Consider the following 27,930-nt stretch of genomic DNA (forward strand, 5'->3'; position numbering starts at 1 on the left):
AATGTATTTTCCAAAGGCCCTGGCCCATCCTGGCATGACACGAGTCAACATGTGACATCACACTTCAGCTACAATGGATGTCCCAGAAATTACAGCAGTTCAAATAGATTAGATTTTTTTTTTTTTTGCCTCGAAGTTGCCCTGGGAATTAAAGTGTTGAATTATTAATACCATCTAATATAATTGTTGTTTTTCTCTTATGTTTTCTGAGCTACAAACAATAATTAAAATATTCCCAAATAAGAAATCTGCACCTTTTTCACATAAACATGATTAGGAAATACAAAATATATCCTGAGCATGTAATTTGTGCAGCATAACTGAGGTACAAAAACAACAACAATTTGTCAATCCTTAAAGGATTTACAAGCAGAAAAGTGTCTCCAATGGAGACTTTTTTTTATATATATCTAACCGCAGCGGATACTGTTTAAAAAACTTTTTTCCCTTTGTTCCACACTCTTTAATCTTAATATAGCATCTCTTCAACCAACCCCTACATCATTTTCTTTTCATGTGAGCAGGAAGTATCCAGGAAAAATGCTTAAAACGTAGCTCATCAAAGCTGACAGAGTAATCCATTCACTCTTGTGTCTCTCAAAAGGACCTGATGGCCATCGACCTCGAGCCGTACCGCTTCTGTGGCGTCAACATGACTGGCTTCCGCATCCTGAATGTGGATAATCCCCAGGTTGCATCGATTGCGGAGAAATGGTCGATGGAAAGACAGCTACCACCGAAACCTGACTCAGGCCTGCTGGAGGGCATCATGACGGTAGGTTTTACTACTTTTGTGTTGTTCCTTTTAAACACGGTCATCAAAATGTCGATGTAAGGAAACTACATTTATCTGTCTTATCTATTTATCAAGGCTTTTGCCTATGGTAGGAAAATGTTTTTAACCCTAAACAGCATTCCTATAATAATAATGCATGCTATCAGTTCATGTAATTGATATATCGGCCCAGATGGATGTATCAAACATGAAGGTATTCAAGAAATCTAATGGTAGTATAATAATATAAGTCAGAAAATCATTTAGGTATCTTTTCAAGCAAAAAGCTGAATCTACAGCTCGAGGCAAGATCTGTGAACCGATGAATGGAGAGGAGAAAAAAAACAAAAAACTCCACCTCATCAGAAACATCCCGGCCTCTTGCTCTGGCAAGTCGATAGCAGAGTAAGATATTGGCAAGAGAAGCACAAATCCACAGGGTTATGTATTATGCTTTCAACAGTCCAGACAGAGGTGATATAATGGCTTAGAGAACATTCATTAAGCCCTTTCGCACCAATTATCCTTGAACACGGCAGTCTCCCAAAACACTGCTTCAGACCAGGTGTATCTCGTTACAGCCAACCTTTTCAAAGTAGCTTAGTAGCATTGTGCCCACTGCCTGAGTGTGTTTTAAATGAATGAACGAAAGAGAAAAAATATACACAGTCCAGATATCAAACTGCACAGATTGTTTGGGATGAGATGCTAATGGCAGGGATTTTGTCCCAAATAATTTTGCCACCCCGACAGAATCAGAATGGAAGGTTTCCAGTTGCTGGATTCATACCGCCAGTCTGTCGAACTGCCAGAGTAGTGATTACACTTTCAAACATGATCCCCTTCATGTGCCAGTCCCATAGATTTGATTTGACAACTTTGTTTTTCTTGATTTTTTTTTAAATTTATCATCCAGCATTCAAAGTAAAGGATTGCAACCTGCTGTTACCATTTAACATTTCAATATATTCAACATTTCAGGGCTGGAGTTCCACGAATGGAGAAGACTGATGGAGATGAATGTGTTTGTCTTTCCACAGGCATTAGCTGAAATAATGTTCACCCCTTATTCCAGACAGATGCAGCTCTGACCTATGACGCAGTCCACATTGTGTCCGTGTCGTACCAGCACGCTCCACAGATGACCGTAAACTCACTGCAATGCCACCGCCACAAGCCCTGGAGATTTGGAGGGCGCTTTATGAGTTTCATCAAAGAGGTGACGGGACACGTTTGGCATTTTGCTATTTGAACCAAGCGGTATTGATATTACAGGATATTTACCGAGTGGCGTCTGTTACGGGAAGTGCGGCGATGGTGCCGTCGTGTGGGCTTTGGGGTATTTGCCCAGCAAACCAATCATATCAACGTACAAAGCAAACCAAATATTGATGGACACATCAAAGTAGCATTGTTGTCAGCTTTATAAATGCCCTGTATTCGTAACCTATTTCTAGAAAACAAGTACTGTAACCTTTTCAAAACACAACTAGTCTAATCGGCTCTTATTTAATCTAACACGAAAGCCTGACAGAGGCTCAGAATACACAAACAAGCCTGTGAAAACTGCAGTAATGCATTATTTGGCAGATTATGGGTGTGTAGAGATGCAACTATTTGCACATTGATTTTTATGTTAGAGCTGTATGAACATGCCACCCACCTCAGTGGTGAGAGGCCAGATAGAATGAGGTATGTTTACGAAGGGAGGTTGGAAAATGGAGATGACCGCACTCTTCTCCTGCATCCAGAGCCTGCAAAGGACATGCGGCTGAGAATCTGTTGTTGTGAAACCGAGTCGGATTAGACGAACTTCCGACCACGCAGGAATGCAAACAATCTAAGAGTTAACTAAAACAGGTGTAAACAAGTAGGAGAGTTAGCATCACGAGTGCTTAAAGATCTCTACTGCTACTGTACTTTCGTCTTGTCCCGTGAGGGGTCGCCACAGCAAATCAATGTCCTCCACTTCACCCTGTCCTTTGCATCATCCTCCCTAACACCAGCCACTCTCATATCCTCCCTCACTACGTCCATGTATCTTCTCCTGGGTCGACCTCTAGCCCTGTTCCCTGGAAGTTCCATCCTTCTCTACCCCCATTAAAAGGAGAAGAGCAGGACTGTAGGAGAGGCTGATGTTGTTCTGCCGGTATCATGGAATCCTAATAGGGGGGCAGTTGTATGTGTTTTCCTGCTCATGGGGAATCGAGCGAAAGGAGACGATTGTTAATTAACTCTGCAGGCTAGAGGGGAAGTGCGTTGGAGGCGTTGAGTTGTAAAATGTAATTAAAAAAAGGATGAAATTCATCTTGTATGGTTTGCCTTTGTGTGTTCTTGGTGTGCTTGTGTGTGTGGGTGGGTGTAAATTTAAAAAGGAAATTGCATTATAATATGTGGTAAGTGTATGTTTTGAGTATTTTTAACAGCCATTATTTGCAGCTGTTATTATCGTTAATGCGAATGCAGTTTTATCCAACATGTTGCATAGAATACAATAGGTGCGACCAATTATTGGATACACAATAAAATGAAATGTAAATTATAATGCACACAATCGTTGAATGTGATGTGCTGAAAAGAGTATTTCTTACATGACTGCATTAGGTTTTAGGAGGCTGAAGTCTTTAACATGCAGCATTCTGTATTTTATGAGGATGACACATTTAAATGTATATAAATATTTAGTACGTTTATCTTTCAGTCCCACTGGGATGGTTTAACCGGGAGACTGTCATTCAACAAGACGACTGGTCTCCGTACAGACTTCGACCTGGACATCATCAGTCTGAAGGAAGATGGACTCGAAAAGGTAACCCATTGTTTTCCGTGCTTTCTTTGCAGAGAAGGAATCTATAACTATGTATAAAAAATGTTTAATGGAATATTGATTTCAGATGGAAGATTTGGATTTCCCTCTCGATGTGGAACAGATGATGCAAATTTGACAGTATCATTTACCTCCTAACAAGAGGCAAATTGGCTGTTTGAACATAAGCATGAGTTAGTGGATCATAAAGCAAATTGGATTAGGGTACACATTACGGTGTTAATTGGAGCCTCTCTTAATGATAATTTGAGGTGATGCCCAAAATGCTGTTTGGTGGTAATGAGCTGTATAAACATGCTTTACAAAAAAAAAAAAAAATGGAGACAAAGGTTGGTAGTGTAGAACTTACTTTATTATACTGGAAGGCAAAGTCCCCTCTGGGCTATAAGAGCTTTTCTCTACTGGAGGGCTTTCATACAATATGAATACATCAAATAGGGATAAGTCCCATAATGACTTGCTCAAATACTCCCCACAGGCTCAACACTACATTTTATAATAGCAGGGGCTTTTCAGCTTGTAACCCTTCTGTTCAAAAACGGCTGCTTTGAAATCATTCATCTTCTCCATTCCACTGGAGTCGTGTCCTGCATCCGGTCAATTAAGTGAAGCATGGTGATCGTGTGAAAACCATTTGATACAATATTATCATCTTCTCATTGTGTCTCCAACAAATCCTACGTTCGAGCATTTTAACGTTGATCCGGATTGCTGGATTTTTAATATATACCCCCCCCCCCCCTCTTCTATATCCGTGGAATCGGCTTTAACTGTTTGAGCGGGTTAAGATGTGGCCGTTTCTCAACTAATCCAGCCTAATTGAATATTAGCCCAAGTTGCAGCTTGTGCTGGTATTATGAACAGATTCTCAAAGTGCCTGCTTTCACTCGACATCGGAGGGCTCGGGCGGGTGAAATGCACGTGGCGCTCGTCGTGTTGTTGCGCGAGTAAATAACTTTCGAATCAAGCCCTTTGCTAATCATGTTTAATGAATTGAGCTAATTGTAATTGGGCACAATTAGAAAGATTTTTTTAGCAGAGCATTAAGTATTGGAAGATATTTATAAATCTCTCTCCTGGAGTTCCTTTTGTTTGTGTGTGACAAGCTGTGACTCATGTACTTTTCAAATTAGAGCTTATGCCCATTTTTTTGGGATTTAAATTGATTCACCTCAAGCTCAAACCCCAGTGACTATTAACAGCTGTGTCTGTTGTAATAAGGGAAGTAGGAGCGCTGTGTGGAGGGCGAGGAGGAGGCCACGGCCTGCAAACAGAGATTTTCACCTACAGCCAAAGGACTATTTCTGCTAATGAGATGTTCCGGACTCGTTTTCTGCAGTGAGCACAGCTTCTTTTTTTGTCTGCTTGGCTCGACACACACAGTATAACTGTGTATGTGTGTCCAAGCTATTATTATTTTTTACAATATTTTCATCAAGGAGGTTGTGTTTTTACCAGCATTTGTTTGTCTGTCTGGTAGCAACATAACTCAAAACGTTACGGACAGATCTCAATTAGATTTTCAGGAAATGTTGGGATGATTGAATTTTGGTGATGAAGCCCTTGTTTCTGGATCACTTTGAAATTTCTGTGAAAATTGGAGTAAATGGAGGTTAAAAAATGTGCTCCACCGTATCCCGGTTGATTATTGGCTGATGCTAAAGGAATGTGACGCAATTGTGAAGGGTGTGGCTCTCCATCATACCACTGCATTTAATCCGGATCGGTTCCAGATTGCGTATATTATTATTATTATTTTTTTTAAATAAATCAAAACTATCGGGAATTCCCAATGGGAAATCCCCTGCTCTATAAATTATGCTTGCTTTCTGATAACACTTTTGTGGTCAAAAAATGTGAGTAAAATAAATGGAGGACAATAATTGTGTGTGTAAATCACAGTAAAGGGTGACTGAGGTGCTTGGCGGAGGGCAGTGCTCTCAGAGTGCTTTTCTCGTTCAACTATATTTTTAAAACAATGTTCGGTTTATTTGAGCCTCGCATTTCTTTTCGATGAGCTTATTGTAACTTGCACCGTAACTATACACAAATAACATAATTTTTGGTTGGTATTAATATGATATGCCATTGCTTGTATTTTTAAATTGATGGTGCAAAATATTTTTTTGCTTTTTTTTGCTTTTGCTTCTTACAGGGAAGTGATGTAATCAGTTTGCCTTTGTTGTTCCATTTTTGAGTGTCAGACTACGTGTACTGCTTTAACACAGTACTAAGTTAATGCTTCCCGTTTCCCTGATTTGTCCATCATGATTTATTTCAAGGCGTGTTACCCTATCCCCTTGTGTTCTGAAACGCTGTGGCCTTCTGATATAAAGGTGACTGGTTGTTTGTGAACCTGCTGGGGTCGCAATCCCATGACAGACACAAACAGCTACGTGTTTTTCATCTTCCACAGGTGGGGAAGTGGAGTGTGTCAGGAGGTCTCAACATCACAGAAGTACCAACGCGAAAAGGGGTGAACATCACCGATTCCCTGGCCAACCGTTCCCTCATCATCTCCACCATCCTGGTAGGTGACCGGTGGAGGCTGGTGGAGAACAACATCCTCCCCTTCATGTTTCCACACAGATATTTCAAGCTTTCCGAGCTTTCCCGTAGCGATGCTTGACGCTGCCTAGAAAGCGTCAGCCATATTTCATGCAGAATTTGGATTGGTCGGTTCATATTTCTTTTCTCGATGCTATCATTGAACATATTTTCTTAAAGGAGTCACTACTAGATTTAAAATGGTAAGTGTAAGGAGTGAATTCATGCTAAAATAAGATGCAAAAACTAGATTAATTATGTCTCAGGCATGCTTGCTTGCTTTTCCCCCACTGTGGGGAAGCATCTGCATTAGAATTAATAGGCGATATTAGTGGCTCTCTCTCATTCTCTTTATTACATTAGTGGAAGATAACGCCACATTTTGTTTTTAGGCATGGCTTGACTTCATCTTCCTCAAAGCCTCTTTCCTTGTAATGTTTCAATTAGCACATGTTTAATATCGAGAGTAATAAAAACATAAATGCAAGCATCTATGAGAAACGTCATGGTAAATTGTGCTGTGTAAGAAGAGGGAGCAACGGTAACTAAGAGGTCAGGAGCTTAGCAAAAAGTCACCATTAATGATGCAGTTTGGAACATTGCATCACGATCGTACAAATTGACGAATGCCTGGAGCAAATAATAACTAATGAAGGAACAGAGGGGTTCAATGTTCTATTCTCAAGGATGCAGATAGCACAAGGTGATCCCTCTTCCAACTCCACATTCATTTGTAGACCTCCTTGTATTTAACACTGTGCCTGGATGTTGATTGTCTTTGTGAACCTATCAGGGGGAAGCTGACACAGATGTCCCCTATTTCCGGACAGATGTACAATCCACAATGATAAACACTATCATTATGACAAGTGAGGTCAAAGCATACTCAATCAATGCCTATCAGGTGCTGTCTATGTTAATTCTGCCTCCCAGAAGATAAATGGAACGAGAATTTAGTGTAATCTGGAACCTGCAACAGGAAGTGAAAGTACTGTATTTGCTGACTTGATGTTAGTAGAATTGTAATAATAGAATTTTCGGCACCACTGTATTGCGTTTCAGCTTGATTAAAAAAAAAAAAAAAAAAGCCTGATAGAAGATTTGAATATTTATGACATGTTTCCTGATTTCTTGTTTTGTTGAAAATCATTAGTTAAAGCTGTCTGCTTTCAAATAGCTGAAGACAGTTTCAACTTTAATATCATTTGCCCCTCTTAGTATAATGACATTGCATCAAACTGATTCCAGTGATGCATGAACGAGACGTCTGACAGCTTTATAGTGATAACTTTGAAGAAGAGATTAAGACACTTAATGTGTTTTCCCACTTACATTAATTGTTTGCACTCCATTGCGTGCGATTTCTCCGCACAAGCCCACCTCCCCTCCTCTTCCTGTTATGCACGCCCATGCTGCGACTGTGAGCATGGTACTGGTATAAACACTTTGATTTGAGCCCAAACCTTGGGGAATAGCAAGAATTGGAAGGCTCGAAACAGATGGTAAAGACTTTTTCCCCTTACTAGAAAAACTTTTTTGATCAAATTAATTGGACAACTTGAGCAAAGTTTGTGGCTAAGCACTCGCTTCCTAAATGCGTCGTCATAAAGTATTCATAACTTGATTATTTATTCAAAATGCCATCCTAATTGTAATGTCAAAGTCGCTTCATTTTTTGATAGAAGGCGATTAGAGGCGTTTTCATTTACTGTATATTTTCGGAGCACTAAATAAATCATGGTTTGCTTGCTGTAAATTTGATTCACACTATATTCACTAGATTATAATCGCAAAGAAAGAGTAAGATAAACTGTTCACATGCTTCCAGCACATGCCCTATTTTTTGTTTGCGTCTACCTCTTCTTTGTCCCATGATGAACACTATCTTGAGGGAATAAATGGTGTGACTGCCAATTTTGTTCTCTTTGAATGGATCTACCGGTACTTACTTATTCACACAAACAGTATTTTTTTTTTAAAGAAAGGGGTCACCTTCATAAGAGATATCAATTACACTGCTTCTGAGCTTAGTTTGTAAATTGTACACACGGGGGGGGCGTTGGAGGCGATACATTTTATGATTGCCTTTGAATAAATGGACTAACGTCTTTTGAAATGCACAGCGGGATATTAAAATCTGTCCGGGAAAATGGTAACAGGCAAATAAATAAATAAAGGACTCATTTATGAGCCGTTCTGTGTTAGTCATTGTCACTCTGAGGATCAGCTCTGTTGCTCTCCCTTGGTGGTTGGCATCAATAAAGGAAGTCAACATTGTGTGCATGTTCCATTTCACTGCTACATTCTGTTCCTAATCAAGCTGATATATCCCAAATTATGAGCAGCCAGGCGGGACATTACAGGCCAGTAAAGAGTGCCAGCCATCTGGCCATTAAATGAACTGACCCGTGCACCGACTCATATATATCTACATATACGGTGTATATATGTATGTATATGTCAGCACACGGCACGGAGGTGAGGCCAAAGGTGACAACCCGAAAGGAACTTTGATAGTATAGCTGTTCTTTCTGCACGTGTTTCAGTCACCTTCAATCTGCACTATAAACACATTCACATGCAGTCCAAGGTCTTTGTTTTATATAAAGACATCAATGTGAGAAAAACCTCCAGTCTCCTTTCATATTTGAACACGCTATGTCCCCACACCCTGAACTCCAATCTGCTGTCACTGCCTGTCAAACGCAACAGCGACTCATCAGCTCAGATAACTTTGCTTCAATTAGATGCGTGTCCTGAAACAAATTGAAAAAGCTGACCTCGCCATTGCTTTTCATTTGATCTTTTGGGTCTGTGCAGGAGGAGCCATATGTCATGCTTAAGAAGTCTGACAAGGCGCTGGTTGGGAACGACCGTTTTGAAGGATTTTGCATCGACTTGCTCAAAGAGCTTGCCAACGTCCTGGGCTTCACGTATGAGATCCGTCTTGTGCCCGATGGGAAATATGGCTCCCAGGATGAGAAGGGCCAGTGGAATGGCATGATCAGAGAACTTATAGAACATGTGAGTAGCCTTCTTATCATTGCTTATACTATCATACTAACCATCATCTTAATTTACTTTCAGGAATGTTTTATATATTAAAAATATAATTGATTTTTTTCACCGTTGGTCAAGCACTATCGAACTATAATGTGAACTATTCCTTCATTGCTTCCCGTAGCCCTGTACTTTTGCTGCTCCATACTATGTCTTCACATCAACACAAGAACAGAGGCATGCCATCAAAATGAATGCATGATATGTCCTTTGAGCAAGCAGGGATATAGTTATGATTGAGTACAAGACAGGGAGAGCCTGCAAAGCTGTCAGTTTGTTTATAGCACAATTATGTCAAGGTTGCCTAAAAGTTACACGTGTGAGACAAAACACTTCTTTCAGCTGGATAAACCAGAGATATACCATATATTCTAAAGGATGCTCGCGAACATGCCTGCAATCAGCTTGCTGGGGTGTGATGCGTCTCAAAGCCTCAGCGGCCATGAAACAGTCTCGCATTGAAGTGATGGCGGCAATTCTCTCCCAGCATTTCATAAGTGCCCCTGTCGATGCTCTCTCTTTGTCCTCAGCCCCATCGGGTCAGCCCTGTGTACTCGGCTGAAAACTTGTAATAGCTTAAGTGGCATTTAGTGCGGGGAATTGCATATGACAAGAGTCAATGGCATGGTGCTGAAAGGGTTGGGAAAGGTGGGCTCCCAGTGCAGCACTTTGTTTCTCCACCTAAGCTTTTTGCTCGATCCATGCTAATAACAATAACCTTGAGGGGGACAAATTGATTGTTAAAGGTAGAGGATGCGGGCAACCTGGCGCCACATGGACATACATGGTTCCAGCAGTTAACAGCACATAGCCTCTTTGTTTTAGTCCAGTCTGGTCTAAAGGGACGATCTACAGGGTACAGGGTTGTGTGAATTGGGATATTTTAATTCAATTAATATAAATGCAAAGAGTGATTTAAATTTTGATGAATATATTAAAAGAGATATATTCAGAGTGCGTATGTGTTTTATCTTTTTTGCCAGCTCTATTGCCTTTGTGAATTGCTGCAGAAGAGCAGATTAGAATCTATACTGCTACTTATAGCCTCTTATCGCTCGGCTGAGAACGGCTGTTTTTTTTTTGTGTGTGTGTGTGTGGATTTTTTTTTTTTTTCTCCGTCAGCGATCTTTTGCGGTTCAGTAATTTCCTTATCCCTGTTGGCGTGGATAACCTGCTCGTGACTCAGCAGCAACATAAACTTTATGACGAGCTCAACAGATCTGAGCCTGGAAAGATAGAAGGTCAGAGTGGCTGCAAGTTGCCGGTTTTCTAAAAAAGATTTTCTGCTTGGTTCCAAATATAAGGCTATTTCTAACATATTGTATGCATAAATTGCATTTATTGTGCACGCCTTATAGAAAGAGATACCGAGGGAAAATGGCCACTGTCACAGTTTTTATCTGTTCAATTTGTATTCATAACTACTCCCCATTAGCCTCTTAAAAACCCATTGCTCTTTCATTGTAATACAGATAGATAAGATATATAACAATTGCTTGGGTATCAGTGCCTTCACATGAAAAAAAGTCCACAAAGATAATGTTTGAGGAAGAAAACAGGAGAAAACAGTTGGTTTTAACTGATAAACCAGCTGTGAAACTCAAATCTTATGGATTCACGCTATCATTTCACAAAACGCAGCCTCATAAATCATAGTTGCAGCACAGAATTACATAAAGGGTATCATTTTAAAGGGGCATTTCACCCCCAAATCAGTTTATTTTACATTTCACGGAACATTTTGGTGTAAGATTTTTTGGAGATAACATGTTGAATAAAATGCATCAAAGGGTGAAAAAATAATAAAAATCTGAAAAACTCCACTTATCGAGCTTAATTGCCTCTTATCCTTGAATTGATGCGCACTTCCTTCAATGCAGTGATACTGAAACAAAATACCTGCTACCGTACATGAAATTTCTCACAAGGTCTGTGGATTATCTTGAGAAACTGGGTCACATTTTCATCTCTGTTGAATTTTAGAAAGTTTCTCTTTTTTAGGTTCCTTGAGCACCATGAAGAATTCAACATGTAGTTATATTTGACAAAATGGTGATAGATCTCAACTTTTTGGATTTTGAGAGCAAATAGTCACTGAGAGTATAACACTATAACAGTTTTATATCCCCCGTAAATATATCAGGAGAATTGTTATCAGTAAAATATGTATATATATATAGATATTCCCAGACCAGATGGAATATGTAATTCCTCCAGGGAGCACTGGGTTAACCCGGATTCTCCTCCTGCTTGGACGTACCAAGAAGAGGTGACCTGAAGGCATCATAATCAGATACCCGGACCATCTCAACTGACTCATTTTGACACAAAGGATACGTTTAATCTACTGGATCTACGCTCCAAACAACATATTTTGAATCTTACACCATTTTGTTTTAGAGAGAGTTTGTTTTAAGGTGATTCCAACTCTAATCCTCTCCACAGCATGTATCCAGTATTCACCACTTTGAGGCTCCCCGAAGGAACGGCGGACATGCCACATACTATAAATTTGATGTGCGGTGTTTGGGGGATGTTAGTGGGGGTGTCGTCTTCAGATTGACTTTCGTTTAAATTAGGTGTGAGCTGTATTCATCTCTGCAGGCCATTGATTTTTTTTGTCACACGGAGGAGATGCTGCTGAAGCACAGTCATTTTCTTTTATGCAACACAACTTAAACTATAGTTCTGAATGAGAAGTGCTGCCAAGTGCAACAATTTAGTATTGTAGAACATACAGCCCATTATTTTCCTCTGTATGGTCACACAGGAAAGCTTTAAGGAAGGCGTGCTGAGCTGCACAATTTTGTCATCAGGTTAAACCCATACTTAGTATTTTTATTCTCATTTAAGAATTTATTTTTGTTGGATTGAGGAAGCACACACAAGTGGACGAACATGAATTTGACTCCTGTGTCAGACAGCACGATGGCCCGACAGTGAGAAGAACTGACCCTTGCCTTGCAAGGGCAAAAGTTCAACTGCTTCAACAGCAAACATGTCTGTCTCGCTTTCCAAAGTCGCAGTTTCACCACATTGTTATCACACAGCTTATGCAAACCCAAAAATTCCTGATTACATTGTGTATTCTTCATCATTAGCCATTTGTATATTTCGATGCTAGACTGCATTACGACGGAGGATTCAGGCATCTTTGCTGTTGTGTACAGAAGTGTCCCACTGAGCATCCATTCCTCTCTATTGATTTTGTATATGCGTGCATGAGTGGCCAATCAAACGTTTATATATTCCCACAACATCCCTGCGGCAGAAATTTCCATTTTTTGGTAACTATTACATGGTTCAGTAAAGCACGTTTCTGCAGATGCAAAATTTTTAAGTGAATTCCCGCTGTTGTATCCATTTTAAATATTTGTCTAAAGAAGCAAATAAGCAGCACAACAGCACACACACACTGGCAATGTGCTATAAATTAGGATTTAGATTGCAAGCTGTAAACTGTATATGTTGCAAAGTGTGCGAATGTTTGTTGGTGGATAAAGGCCTTAGCTCTATTTTGCATGGAATTAAATGTGTGTTTGGAGCTACAGCGAAGCTAGACACCATAGTTCCATTTTGTCTTTAGACAAAGAAACACAAAGAATGAAGTAGCTTTGTGCTAATTCTAAGTTTGTTCAACATGTAAAACCGCTATTTTTGATATGCATGAATCGCGTCGGTTGCAAGTTCATGAAAACCTCCGGGCTGTCATCAGGTGAGGAGGTCCGGAGGGAGAACACCGCTAAGCCCACCATCTGCAAACCCAGATAACACTGAGCCATGTGGCACGCAGCAGGGCACTATCAGGTTATCTTGCTTGTGCCCAGTCTGTGTGCCCAAGCAGGAAGCAGAACAAGGACATGCAGCACGTATATTAGCCCACTGCGGGGATGTCTGGAATAGCATGCCGGCTGATCTTCCAGCTGAGTGGCAGGTTGGTTCGAAGCTGCAGTTGGCAGCAGAGAATAGAGGGAGCGGTATGCTATGTACAAATTTGAATAATTTAAGAGACAGCAGATGCATCGCAGGGAGCACAGCTTTTCACATCTTTCCATTTCCTCTGAGGTCACCGTGTATTTAGCCATCGTGGTGCTGACCACAGGAGAATCTGCAGCGCTGCACTCAAAGTGGAAATGTTTTCTTTCTGACTTTTCTTTTTTACTATGCGGTTGCAATCACATGAATCCCGAGGAGGTGTTCTCCAAGCCACAGAGAAAGTTGAATTCCCATCAAGAATAGCCCGAGGGTCTCGGAAAGTAAATGTTAAAAAAAAAACAAATACGAATGGAAATCAGTCAAGCACATACCTCTGCCAAGGCTAAGCAATCTGACGCGTGTCCGTCTGGCTCTCATAATAGAAAAATAATAGAAAAAGGAAATGGTCTGAATACAAAAATGACATTTGCATTGTCATAAAATAGTAGACATAAAACATCAAGACTAACATTGCTTTTCATCCTTATACAAGTGTTCCTGTTAAACAATAGATTCAAGGTCCATAATTGAAACAAGATGCAGATTATAATCTGTATCAGCAGCAGTAGTGGATTTAATAGTGTGAGGTCAGACTACAGGGTAGATGAAGCTCCAGGGTTATTATTCTGTCTGTGTTATGGATGCATGAAGAGCCATGCTTTAGACATATAAACATGCAAACAGACATGGATGAAAACATGAAACTGTAGCCAAAGCGCTGGAATATTGTTCACTGGTAGATTGCTTTCTTTTTATCTATTTATGGGTGTGAAGCAGCAGATTCACTTAATCTGTAATTCATTTGTTATGGCTTTGCATAATATAATGATGAAAACTGGTCTTCATTTGCAAATTGTCGTGGCAACAGGCCTTGTTCCGTATGTATCCAGGAAAGAAAGCCTCCCATTGAGAGTGGAGCCGTTTCTTAGAGGAAAATAGGGCATCCAAGTGTGAAACAAGCAGCTGGTTTCATTAACCTCCTGTCCATCCATGGTGCAGGGGAGTTGTGTGTGTGGGGGGGGGGGGGACACCAATCTAAATGACAACCTTCAGAAGATACATTCTTACACATATAATAGGTGACTGCAACATATTTGTCATGCTTAGCCGTGTCCATTGCATAAAGTTGGATGATGTCATATGTCATTCCGGTGACACTAGATAATGGCTTTATGGAAGGAACAGCATCCGATGCATTGCAGTGATGTCAAATATTTCCTAAAAGGCACCATAGACCGAAACATATTTCACTTTCACATGATCAAATTCACCTACACATAAAATTGTACTGAAAATGTCACAGCCATGTATCATCGTGCTGCACTAAACTTTCTATAACATAAACGAGATGTTACACAGCCCTGTTGTAAGTTCACAGTGCAAAAACAATAGTGCACATCGTCAGTAGTGACTATGTTCTGAATAATACTGCATGATAGCACTGGCCATCTTCCAAATATTACTAAAGCGTGTTAGGATGCTAAGTAGCAAGAATCACAGATAACATAACAACTCTACCAAGTAGGCAAAGTCTTTGTATGCACTAATCTGTTTGTCTGTAGTTTGATAGAACTTCATAGGTTATTGAGCAAGATCACGAAGAAAACTAAAAATAGTGAGTGTTCTTGAAAATATATCAAACTAATAATACCAGTGTTATGCTGTAGGGGTACGTTTATTTAGTCGGGGTGTCGATGACGAGGATGATGAGAGTCAAACATGTGACAGTTGGTGAATCTGAGCTGATTGAGCAGCATTTAAAGCTGACTGAGATGAAAAGTCAAGCAAACAGAGATATAAAACATGAGGGAAATTTGAATTTGTATACAATTAAGTTATTTGTTAAGACATTTCACTCAGGATTTAGCCCTTCACATGCGGGAGAAGCTGACATTACCTAAAACAAAATCAGTTTTAGCCTAGACAGTTTAAAAATGTATCTTTTTTTCCATTACAGAGAGCAGACTTGGCAGTAGCTCCTCTCACCATTACCTACACACGTACAAAGGTCATCGATTTCAGCAAGCCCTTCATGAGCATGGGAATCAGCATCCTGTATCGCAAACCCAATGTCACCAAAAATGGCTTCTTCTCCTTCCTGAACCCCATGACTCCGGACATCTGGGTCTACATTCTCTTGGCCTACCTGGGGGTTAGCTGCGTCCTTTTTGTCATTGCAAGGTAAGTTCACAAGTTACAATTTGTCCCAGCAGTCCTACTTTTCCCCAGCGGCCTCAAAATACACCTAGTAATTTACTCTAATAACGTTGCAGACTCAGTTGAACAGCCAGTTTTTCCATCCTGTGCTCGCTCCTGGTTAGTAATCAACACAGCTATGTCTGCCCGGGCTTTCAACCGCCCAGCAGTGGGAGGAGGAATAGAATAAAGCCCTCGGTTGAGTTGCAAAGTCTCATCCAGGCTGCAATTTCTTGTTTCCTGTGTGATGTCTTTGGAATTGGCAAGGCCTCATTAAACAATATGCCATTAAAAAAATGTACTTGCTGAGCCAAAAAATGCTAACAGCTCTAATAGCAGTGTAAAAAGAATAACATACATACCTGAAGCGATGCTATTTATAGATGAGCCATTAGCATTTGCATTGAAAATGAAATTTCAGACAGTGATAAGTCACAATTTTTATGGATGGGGATATTTGATTGGCTGCAAAGCATCTCGCTCATTTTCACTCCTTGTCCTCGTTTCTATGTTTGTTTAAGTCATGAATGTGATGAATATCCTGTTAACACCATTGTCGGCATTTCCTGCAGCTTCTCATGCAAAGCGGTGCTCAAGGAAGTTCTAGAAAAGCAAGCTTTGATAGGAATTCTGGGGCTTGAGAGCCAACAGCTGCACTCCTCTATCCTCCTCATTTGTGAGAGACCAAATCAATTCTGGAGTGGCTTCACATAAGAACAAAATCATCTTAAACTCTTGCATCAGTTTTTTTTTGGAAGCTGGCTGTTTTCCCAGAAGTGCATCATGTGAGCATAAAACAGACACTGAGAGGGTTACTTCAGCAAATGCTGGACAGATCACTGACAACAATATTCGTGAGAAACACTTCACTTCTTTGCTATAAAACACAATCTTTTAATTCATATATTTCGACAGACACATTTTGGTTGCAGAAGGAAATTAAATGTAAAATATAGTATACTATAATGCTTATGTGCCTGTGAAATCAAAAAGCTCTTCATTTTCAGATAAAACAGCCCATTCTTTCACCCTTGAAGTGGTTTAAGGGCCTTAAGGGAGAGAATATATAATATATGTGCTTTAAAACTCAAAACCGGGAGAAATCTATGAAAAAATATAGAGCAAATGATTAATGATTAGAAGGTTTTTTTTAATTGTGTATTCTTCTTCAGAAGGACCTGTTTGCAGTCTATTACTCGAACATGTTTATTTTGTGCAGTACTGTTGGCATACAATATCTCAGGACTTATGGTTTGGAAACATTTTCAGCGCGCTTCTTGTTCTTTTTCGTTCGGTTTTTCCCATTAGGGGTAATAGCGCGATTTAGGAGGCATTTCTGTACGGGGACTGTTCAGCACATTATATCTCTGCTTGCCAGGTAAACCTTTTTAGAAATTAACAAGGGGAATAAATCAGCACTGTCACATTGTCTGACACGGTCTTCTAATTTCACTGAGCACAGTGAAGGAAAGGCTTTGCTCTTTTCTTTTGAGTCCAGTTCATGTGTGGTTCGGACGGGCAGAAAGCATCTCCTGTTTTTAAACTGTGGTTTTCAATTTAACATTAAAGGAATACATAATAAAACCGAGGGAATTAAGTGAAATGCTATGAAGTACCACATTTGTACAACTGTTGCCTGAGGCCTTTCCGGCAAATATTATAGCCACACGAGTTAGAAATAGGAAGTGACACATTTCTGGAAACAATAGTAATTTCGCAGTAGGAGTTTTAATGAATAAAAAATTCAACTTGCACAAGGTGGGATTAGCTCAGTGGACATCTGCACTAAATTCTGTGCAACCTAAAGGTTAAATCTGTGTGTTTTCCCAAAGACACAAATGCAAACATGTGTCTGCACCAACAGCAGTACATACACAAGCTCTGGTCACTCCCAAATTATCCATTAGATTCCATGTTTCTTTTAAGAAGGATTACCTTTCAACTTTCCTTCTCCTTCCCAGTTATCAATATCTGTGTGTGTGTGTGAAACAAGGATGCCTTTATTTGTGCAACTTTAATACATAGTTGATATTCCAGCAATGGCTGGAACAGCCTCCATTATGGAGCCGCTCGATTAATCAGCAGTCCTTTTCAGGGTTTGATTAAAATAGATTGCCGACAGAAAATATTTCTGCACCATGTAATTAGATTCAAGCGTGTCTATCTCTTAAACAATATAAAATCCAATCAATTGAGTCGCTCTATGTTGTTCTTATTATGATCCTTCAGAATATGCACTTGGAGATTCGACACTGTGGGTTCCAGTAACGTGGAGTCAGTCTTTTAGTTTTTTGTTGTTTTGTTCTGCCATTTTCACATTAAATGTTATGAAGGCAACAGTTTTGCCTCATTTTGAGGAGATTATCAGATAATTTATTTCCAACCTGCAGAAAACCCAGAATAAACGTCATTGTGACGTTAAATCGCGTCTTCCCTCATCAACATGGACGTGCAGCATTTGCAGTAATTGTCACCTTTCGAACGTATGATAGAATTGAGAGGATGTTTGACGATAAATCTAGGCCAACGCCATTTAGTTGAAGTACATTGATGTGAGGTGACAAACTTTTTAAACCGTGGCGTAAAACATCCCGGAATGTACGGTTGCATCATTCCCAACATGCTATGACCACACGGCACACACTCTAAAATATTCAGAGCATTTTATACTCAACAATTGATCAAACTTTTTAATTTGAGAGCTCATAGTGATGAGCTGACAGAAAGCCCGACTCTGCACTTCCCCTCAGCTTTATAGGGCTTTTTAAAGTCTTTCAGCTCATTGGTTTGGTTTTTACGGCTTGCAACTGTAAGGTTTGGTTCACTCTTACTGCTCTCATCAGTCCTTTTCTTTTTAGTGCAACAGCTCAAATAAACCGACTGTAGGAGAGGACTTCTCAACTCCATCTGGCTCCAAATGAGTGCTTGTATTGCTTTGGACCTGTTAATTTGCAGGATGGGCTGCGACTTTATCTGATTCATATCGGTCGAGTTTACAGCTTGTTTCACTGCACCGCAATTTTTTTTTTTTTTTTTTAAAGCTGGTTAAATGCTGCTTTGTAGCTAGTTTTCTATTAGTGCAGGCCATTAATTTGTGTCTCATTTGAGTTAATACCATTATTTGATAAAGATTAACCTTCAACCCTCTGTCTCATTTACAGGTTCAGCCCATACGAGTGGTACGACGCCCATCCCTGCAACCCTGGATCGGATGTGGTGGAGAACAACTTCACCCTCCTCAACAGCTTCTGGTTTGGAGTCGGCTCCTTAATGCAACAAGGTATGGCGGCTCACGCATTCCACCCAGCTGTCAAAAACAATACCATCACACCACTCCTGTTTTCCGGTGCACCGCTAGCTCCCACTTCCAGCTCCTCTAACTGACAAGCGCTCTGATTTCCATTCCGGAACTGTTTCAAAAGATATTTATTTACCTGTCAGGAACGACAGCAGAGCTCAGTCTTACACGACAAAAGAGAAGCATGTTGTCACGTGTTTTAAAAAAAGAGAAGAGCTAGTGCCAGGCGCTTGTCAGAAATTGTCAGCCAAGAATGGAAGCCATTGCTGCATTTATTTCTGGATAGCACAGCGGCCGGCCCCGCTCAAGACCTTTCTGCATGCTGGGACAAAGAGGAATGAGCAACAACCGCCATGCTAGAAATCGCTGCTGTGATTTTTGCAAGGCTGACTGAACAGCTGTAGAGAATCCATTCATGTTTCGCATGCAATTGTCCCACCAATGAAATCACACTGCAACCTTTTTAATGCTAATTCCTCATGTTGAGACCAGTTGAACAGAAGAATGCAACATGTTTCACTAAAGCCAGAACTGGAGACTTAATTCTACCCTTTGACTCAAAAAATATTTTTTATAAAAAAAGAAAAAATGTAAGGGCTGGGAATCAGTTGAGAATGGATGAGCTGCCAATTTGTAGGGTTTTGGTATGAAAAAAAAGAGGCACAAGAAAACCCAGGAAGAACTGAGTCATTAAACGTTTAACCTCACTGTAACAAGGCTTATCAAGGAGTCCTAGAGAGACACGGCAGAGGGATCTATGCCTGTAAGGACGGAGATGTATTCAGCAATTCATTAGGAGCTCAGCACTCTCGTGAAACTGCCTAGCAGCTCTGCCAATTTGCCGGTGAAGGCAGAGGGTTGTGAGGGAAGCGCCAGTGTGCCGGGAGGAAGAGCAGAAAGAGAGAATCAGAACACAACGAGATAGTTAGTCGTCTCCATTATTAAACTCAAACGTGGAGACTCCATCATTATAGTTGGCTCCGTGACTCACATCGTTGTCTGCATGTGCTGCAGTTTCTCAGGATTGTGCAGCTGATTTATGTTTTATAACAAGTTTATCCATATCTGTGCATAAATATATGATGTTACCACAAGGAGGTTCTCCCCCCCGAAAAAGAAGTGATAATAAAATGGAACCGTTTCAAAATAACACTGTATTTCTGGCTTTCCATGACACCTATTTGTAGAGTACAGTACCTTGTAACACATGCCGTGTGGTGATATCTGCAGCTACACATATTTTGTCTCCGTCACATAAACAGACATCCTCAGCTTGTCTGCCAAACACAGTGACAGCAGCTGAGACAGAAGCCATTTCCTTGACATGTTTAAAATGCAAATGGACGTGTTTGAGGAGATCCAAAAAAAACCCGTTGAGCAGCCTGTCTGTGGGAGTGAGTCAGTGAGGTGTCATTGACAACACAAAGAACACAAAATGTGAGGATGTGCAGAAGCAGAGGCTTTGTGTACTTCAGAAGTGAGGGTCACAGTAAGGTTTTCTCACAACAAACATATGCCTGATCTATTTCCATAAACTGATTCCCTCACATAAAATCATTTTGCAGGGGGGGGGGGGGGGGTTGTGCATTTATTCCCGCCACTCTCATTCTCTTCTGACTTGATTTAATCAAGTTGGCTTCCACAGTAAATGTTTTTAAACTTAAATTATTGCATTTTTTGCTTCTTCATGCAGGAATAATTCATGGTGACATTTTGCAGTGGGAGGAAACACTCCAGAAAATGGGCTTATCATGTTTAGCATGCTGCAGCCTTTTAATTTTTCTTTTAAATGACATATAAAAAACAACAACATTCAGTTTGCGAAGTGTCATTATGATTCTGTGAACTCCTCTAAATAATTATTTGCTGTACTGTTAATGGTGCCTAACGAGTACCATTCCCTTATTGTATAAAGTACTCCCGAGAGGGGATCCCTCTTTGGGGGAGATGAACAGGTGAGAGGAAATGTTTCCATGGCAGTCAGAAGTTTATCTTAAAAGCATTGGCAGCAGCATTGCTCTAACCACCAATAATAGTTTAAACATATTTTTCAGCATGTCTTGGTAACCTTAATCAGTTTATGAAATGAAAATCCCATGTGCTGATGTCTTGTGTTGTTTTTACCACATTCATGTGAATGAGGGGGGGTAACCGGTATTTGGTTACCGAAATAGCATCAGTGTCGTCCGTGCTGAAAGAGCATTTATTTTTTTCTTGCTTTATAAGTTAGGACTCCTTCCTCAAGGAAATGTATGGCATATTGACACCGTTTTATTTCCCTGGCACCGCATGACTGATCTGCTTTTTGTATTTATTAGAGTCCTGATGCGGTGCAATATACTGTTCCCCGCTGACAACAGCACTTCATAGTGTGGAATTCAATTGAGGTACCCCGTTGCTTCACTCCATTTTTAGTGCAAGTACAGAATGAATCGGGATCTTCCCTCTCTGAAGTCATGGCGAATTAAAGGATGCTATTGTCTTCCCTTGTTTCCAACCATGTCTTTGTCAAACCACAAAGGACAAATCCAATCAAATTTTGTGGAAGAGGTTAAAGAGCTGACCACTCTGCCCCCCCCCCCCCCTTGCGTGGGCTTGTTACTCTTTAGAATTACCCTCGTAAATCTTCTCAGTAAAGTAACAGAGTGCACAAAGCACAAGGGTATTTTAAAGGTTGTCAGAGATGAGATATAAAGTAAGTTTAACACCAGTCAGTGAGCCATTGTAAACATAGTATTACTCAGCAGAGGACCACTCAAAGTCAGGGCTGGTTTAGACGGATACAAAATATAGCTTGCAGAAAACGCTGATTTTTCGTTTTCGGACACAGACTGTTCAGATTTGTTTGCAAAATTCATCGGTGCCGACTCTCGGCAGCTTTTGATGAGATACGTTATTTACTACGTGCCTTGGTTCATTAACATTTTCTTTCTGTGTATTTGAGCTCAAATCCTGCATCGATGCTCTTTCTTCCCAGTCACTGACGGCTAAACCCATTCCAGGAAAAACATTCAATACCAGACGGAGATCAACTGCAAATACTACGATTTATCACTTGATAAATCCAAACTGCTATCTCAATGCCGGAAGTGCTTTGGTAGTAGAAAGCGGTTAAGTGTGATTGCAGTGGTGAACAATTGGTAATTGCAGCGCATGAAACAGACTCTCAGTGAGACGCTTCAAAGAGAACAAACACTGAATTGCTAAATTAAATTGTAAAAAAAAATTGTGAAGGATTTTAATATTATTGTAGATATTGTATACAATTATTGTTAGTAATGTAAGCTGGATCTCAAAACAACTGCAAAATGAATGGACTGTTCAATAAATGCATGGGGTGTGAGTGAAAAGTTAGCATTGTCAACTCGAGGGGCTAAAATTAGAGCTTTTTATATCGGATGCAGAATGTTGCGGAACATATAATTTCCTTTCCAGAGTAAAATTGGCTTCATTTTCTCTTTCCTCGCTGACGGGACCTTGATCAGCACAAGCAGCACTGCCAAAAACACGTGCAGGCTAATCTACAAAAATGCTGATTAATTCACTTAGCGCTGGCAGGTACAACTTGATCTCGTCGACTGCTAAATATCGTGTGTGATTTGTGTCACACGCAGGCTCAGAGCTGATGCCCAAAGCCCTCTCTACCAGGATCATCGGCGGGATCTGGTGGTTCTTCACGCTCATCATCATATCATCATACACGGCTAATCTGGCAGCCTTTCTCACGGTGGAGAGGATGGACTCACCCATGGACTCGGCCGATGACATCGCCAAGCAGACGAAGATCGAGTATGGCGTGGTCAAAGATGGCGCAACCATGACGTTCTTCAAGGTATAATAAAATTGTTTTTGTTGGGTGGAAACTGACTGCAAAAAAACTAGATTTAGTGGGGTTGTACATACAAAATATATAAAAGGTCAACTTTACTCTTAGATCTTAATTCCCACAGCAAAGTCAAATTCAGCTTTTCGTCTTCTTCTACTCTGATGCGTTTCTCCAAAATGAGTTTCTACTCCAAATGTTCAGACTTTGTCTGCAGGGCTTTTTTGATTTCATTTTCAGACTGGCTTTAGATTCTGCTGATGAATAACTAATGTATCCGTTAGTTTCTCCATATTTTGATTCATATTTTTAAATATATTAAAAAAGAGAACCTACCCTGATTTTTGAAGTTATGTGCATTCAAAACAAAGGTGTCGTCTACTTACTGTATCCCAATGTGTTCCCAGTCAATAATCACAATATTGTTAAGATCCCTCCTCTTCCGTGCTTCATCCTATTAATACAAAGTGTCCTGGGATGATAATTAGGGAATCTGGATCCGACTCCACTTGTTGATGTTTTGAAAGGAAAATCAAACCTTCAGCTTGCTCAATAGCTGTGTAAATGAGCGTTATTCTAGATCATTCTGTGTACTTGGATAAATTGCAGTTGTGTTTCCAGTGTCAGGAATAGAAGTAGACACAGGTGCTTAATTACCTCATCAGTGTGCCATAGCTCAAGTGCCCTCTGCTCCCCCTGGCTCACACAGAAAGGCCTAATGATTTCGGCTCAATGAGGCAGAGAAGCATGATAAATACTGAGGAGACTGTGGGGGGTGTAAACGATGAAAGCTTTGCAGATGTATGCAACTGGAGGATTTGGTCCTAATCCTTACGTGACATAATGAATTGTGCATGATTTTTGTTCTTGAATCTATGTGAGTGTGATTTGAGCTCTATTCATTCCTCCAACAGAAAAATTCAGTAACTACCCTAACTGAGATGCATGCACCTCATAAAGATTGCATTGAAATCCCACATAGCTTAATGCAGGACTAATGGAGGGGCATTCTAGTATCGCTGCTCCAGTAGCATGCAGGAGAATAGATGCCCACAACGCTTCGATTTGCTGTCCTTTAATTGTGTAACAGTGGAGATTTGTGGGAGCATGCAATCACATGAATCTGTTTGGTCATTGACTAAATGATGTGGGTTTCTTTTTCTCCTAAATACCACACGTGATCCGAAACAATCCCGATAGTTCTGATGCTAATCTGCTCATCGGGGATGGGTGGGGGGGGGGGGGGGGGGGGGGGCGCGAGGAGGATCGTGTGGTTTAGCTGCAAGCGCAACTTTTGCAATAGAGAAATAACTCTCTTTTTGTGCTACTTTATCCTCACCTGCAGCGAAACAGATGTTCCAATGAGGTCCAAATTTATAAACCCAGCAAGTTAAAACGGTCTCTTTCTCCATCCCTGCAGAAATCTAAGGTGTCTACTTTTGAGAAAATGTGGGCCTTCATGAGCAGCAAGCCGAGCACATCTTTGGTGAAGTCCATAGAAGACGGGATTCAGAGGGTGGTGAAGTCTGACTATGCCCTCATTATGGAGTCTACAACTATCGATTACATTACTAGGAGGGACTGTAACCTGACACAGGTGGGAGGGCTCATTGACAGCAAAGGCTATGGCATCGGCACTCCTCTAGGTAAGCCATGCGAATGACTGGAGGCCAATTTTTAAACTATGAAGCCTTAAAAGAAATCTAATAAAATAAACCTCTTTTATGTTCTGTCTTTGAAGGATGAGGGTTAGAGATTGCTTTTTAGCTACCAGCCACAGAATACTTCAACATGTTTTTAAGCCTTATTATCACAGAATCCAGCTGGTGTTTCTTCCAAAGCAAATGAGGCCTTATGTTGCTTCCAGGCTCCCCATACAGGGACAAAATCACCATAGCAATCCTGAGCATCTTGGAGGATGGGCATCTACACATGCTGAAGGAGAAGTGGTGGAGTGGAAGCAGCTGCTTGGATGAAGAGCGTCGCGAGACAGGCCCCATGGGTATCCAGAAACTGGGTGGCATATTCATTGTGCTGGCATCTGGCCTAGTGCTGTCTGTTTTTGTGGCAATTGCCGAATTCATCTACAAGCTGAGGAAGACTGCAGAACGCGAGCAGGTACTCATAAATTATTTAGATTTTTTTATGAATTTATTGGTTAATAATGGAATTCAATATTCGGAATCATGTTTTCATTGATCTGCAGTGACAAAACTAACAGCCTATATAGGGACTTTTGCGTTCTATGTATACTCTGTCACTTACACCACTAGATGGCACCAACTCCTGCCCGCTGGACCCTTTACAGCGGAATCTCGTTTGTCGAACTTAATTCATTTTGTAATTTTGTTTGAAAACCGATGCTATATTTTCCATAAGAAATAATGGAAGCTTAATTCATCCGTTCCTACGCGCCAGATACATTTCCCTTGTATTGCCTGCCAACACACCCTTCACGTGCCTAAATTTGCACAGTCTTTCTGCTATGGCAGGTCGACCCAAACTGAGCCTACACGGGTAGACTCCGCCTTCGTTCACTCGTGTTCGTTTGTGTGCATTAGAACTCCGAAAATTTGTTCGACTTCTGAGGCAATTTAAACGCCTTTTTTTTGTGTTTGAATATCGAGTTGTTCCATAACCGAGGTTCCACTGTATTGGCTCTTTGGTGCTACAATACGTACAGCCTTTGCGTTGTATTCGTGGGTTTTAACTGAAACAACTTTCAAAGCGTGAGCATGCCTTTGGATAATCCCTGCAAGAGCTCGGCTGTGACGCCACAATATTTGCTTATTTTAACAGTCATAATTGCAAATTGGAGCAAAGAGAATGAATCAATTATTTGTCATTGGATTTGTTAGAATAGCATGAAAACTTTGGTGTTGTAATTCACTAATATGAGTCATGCTAAGTGAGCAGCTGCGTGCACGCTCACGCGCCGTACTCCTTCATGTGTGGCGTTGCCGTGATTTGACTTTGCTGAAAGCCACGCATGCAGGCGCACATACACACACACACACCATAAGCAAAACAGCATGAATGTTACGTTCAAATGCATCCTGTGCTCTTTAGACTGTCGACACTCTACGCTGTCAGAACAATTTAATGCTAAGGCATTTACTCCCCCCCCCCTCCTATTCTCCTTCTCGCTCCCCTCTCCGTATCCTCCCTTTTTGCCCAGAGGTCTTTGTGCAGTGCCATGGTGGACGAGATCAGACTGTCGTTCACCTTCGAGAGGCGGGTGAAGCACAGACCCCGGCCCCCAGTCACGGTGAAGACGGATGCGGTGATCAACATGCACGCCTACAACGACCGACGACTCCCGGGAAAGGACAACATGAGCTGCAGCACTGGGATGACTCCCGTGTTCCCATGACAATATGCTCTCCCCAGGGCAAGAGCCTCTTGAGCAGCGTGTCGGGGGTGTTGCCAGAGACTAGAGACAATGGCATAGATGCAATCACAAGATATTCATTTAATCACAGTGATATGGGGACACTAACTAAACATGGTCAACTCAAAATGGCAGCATCGGCCACACAGGTATAACAACAGATCTATGCCATACTGCCATGCTCCAAAACCACAAGAATTATGTGTGAGAGGTCCTGGGAAAATTGCACACCTAAATAATCAGTTTCACGTCTGATGTTTACGTGTGCAGCAGAAAAACACAAGAGAACGCACGTTGTTTCACTCAATCAGTGTAAAAACAGAGAATTATTTGGGACTACACAGACTGAATACTTTAGTAAGAATGGCAATAAATGAAAGATATACAGCAAAGAAACTTAATCGCTCTGGGGATCAGCTTAAACGATATCTTACGTTCATCCTGTTGATTTACATAAAACTTCTGAATGGCCTTTGACAGCAGAAAAAAAAATGACCTCAAAGGCATTGTCGAGGCTTGAGGGGCCATCTTTGAGTCGCCGGCTGCAGGATACTTTTGGAAGCATGGTTCACAGGGACAAATATGATAACCTGTAAGAATATTCATTCTGTGTCTGCAGTGTTGTTCTTGGTGGAAACCCATAGCGAGACAAAAGTTTTCAACAGTAAATATATGTTCGTGGAAGTTGTTATGTGAAATTCACTTCATTGTTATACAGAAGCAATTAATCATCGATTGAAAACAAGGACGTAATGTGGACCATTCCATCATGTTATTATGGGAATAGATGTATTGGCACAGAAGTACAATATGTCAATATCATTTCCTACATAATTGAATTTTAATAAGATAAACTGCCAAAGATCCAGCCATTGAACAAAACTACACACAGTGTAGTATGAGCCACTTCCTGCTCACTCAGCTTTTTAAGGAGCCCTTGTTTTGTGTTCAAAATTCAATCACGGTGGTTTGAATGCTACTCTTAGCATACCTTGCTATGTAACGTTTTTTCCAAACAACGCAAGGTGATATGCATCCAAAGTGAATTGTATTTGACACACACTGAATTGTAGTTCCTGGATTTGCAGCAACTTTTCATCTCAAAATGGTATACAAATTTGAAGACAAAACAGTCATTGAATTATCAGAATGGAGAAAAAAAAAGATGTTTTCTTAATAAGATGTCTCTGAAAACATGATCTTGCACGAACACGAAAAGATGGAGCAATTATACGATCAATTTCAAATGTTTGTGCAAACCTGTGATATGAAATACATGTACAGACCGAGTTGGAAAGACGATGGCGTGTTTCTCTATATATCTTAGCTTGATAAACTTGGGTCAAGGTAAGGCTGTGGTCTTAAAGCTACAGTGCAGTATTTGAGCGTGTTTATTCTGACCCATCAAACACATGTTGGACGTTGTGTGGTTACAGGACTATTGATTGTCCCATTTACTTCTGCACACATTTCTGAACAATTATTTAATTTACCCGATGTGATTGAGAGGACTTTTGGCAGGAAATCAATTGTTCTGCTTTCTGAGCGTCATGGAAACTGGGCATCTGGTTTAATGTGCGTGGACAGAGTAAATCTGTACTGGGGTGTGAACACGCTGGAAGAAAATGAGTTGGACAAACAGAAGACCAGTGATGATTCGGTGTTGATTTTTATGCGTATTGGGTACGTTTACGTCCTCAGTAAGCGACATGCTGTGGGAATATTCAAGGAGTCTGTGAGGCGCTCTCACCTGGGATCTGAACGAACAGCAACGCTGAACGCTGAAACCTCCGTGAGGTTTACATTATCGTTGCGTTGACACAGAAAAGCATAAACTCTGTGATTCAAAGAAATTCCAATCTGTAAAAGCTAAATAGAGATTCACTGGATCATTGTTTATCTATTCCCTTCCGCAAAGTACAATATGTAGATAAGATCAGAAGGAGAAAATGTATTTTGCTAAATTTCTATGGTTATAAATTAAATCTGTCAACATTTAAATATGGTAGAGAAAGATGTTATTTATTTCAATAGAGAA

The 27,930-nt window shown here is 40.6% G+C and overlaps 1 protein-coding gene across 1 annotated transcript in view; it reads left to right on the forward strand.

The window, feature by feature from the left end:
• The window catches only part of LOC137914049 (glutamate receptor ionotropic, kainate 3-like), a 60,052-nt gene extending 34,178 nt beyond the window's left edge, over nucleotides 1–25,874 (forward strand). Inside the window, exons 6-16 of the mRNA XM_068757669.1 lie at nucleotides 605–775; nucleotides 1,851–1,994; nucleotides 3,477–3,584; nucleotides 6,019–6,132; nucleotides 8,970–9,173; nucleotides 15,142–15,365; nucleotides 18,542–18,660; nucleotides 22,293–22,510; nucleotides 23,922–24,147; nucleotides 24,369–24,619; nucleotides 25,680–25,874. Of these exons, the coding sequence (XP_068613770.1) occupies nucleotides 605–775; nucleotides 1,851–1,994; nucleotides 3,477–3,584; nucleotides 6,019–6,132; nucleotides 8,970–9,173; nucleotides 15,142–15,365; nucleotides 18,542–18,660; nucleotides 22,293–22,510; nucleotides 23,922–24,147; nucleotides 24,369–24,619; nucleotides 25,680–25,874 (1,974 nt within the window). The remainder of the gene's footprint in view (nucleotides 1–604; nucleotides 776–1,850; nucleotides 1,995–3,476; nucleotides 3,585–6,018; nucleotides 6,133–8,969; nucleotides 9,174–15,141; nucleotides 15,366–18,541; nucleotides 18,661–22,292; nucleotides 22,511–23,921; nucleotides 24,148–24,368; nucleotides 24,620–25,679) is intronic.
• The last annotated feature ends 2,056 nt before the right edge of the window (nucleotides 25,875–27,930 follow it).

This window comes from Brachionichthys hirsutus, unplaced genomic scaffold, assembly GCF_040956055.1.
Source record: "Brachionichthys hirsutus isolate HB-005 unplaced genomic scaffold, CSIRO-AGI_Bhir_v1 contig_761, whole genome shotgun sequence".
In the NCBI taxonomy this organism is placed as follows: domain Eukaryota; kingdom Metazoa; phylum Chordata; class Actinopteri; order Lophiiformes; family Brachionichthyidae; genus Brachionichthys; species Brachionichthys hirsutus.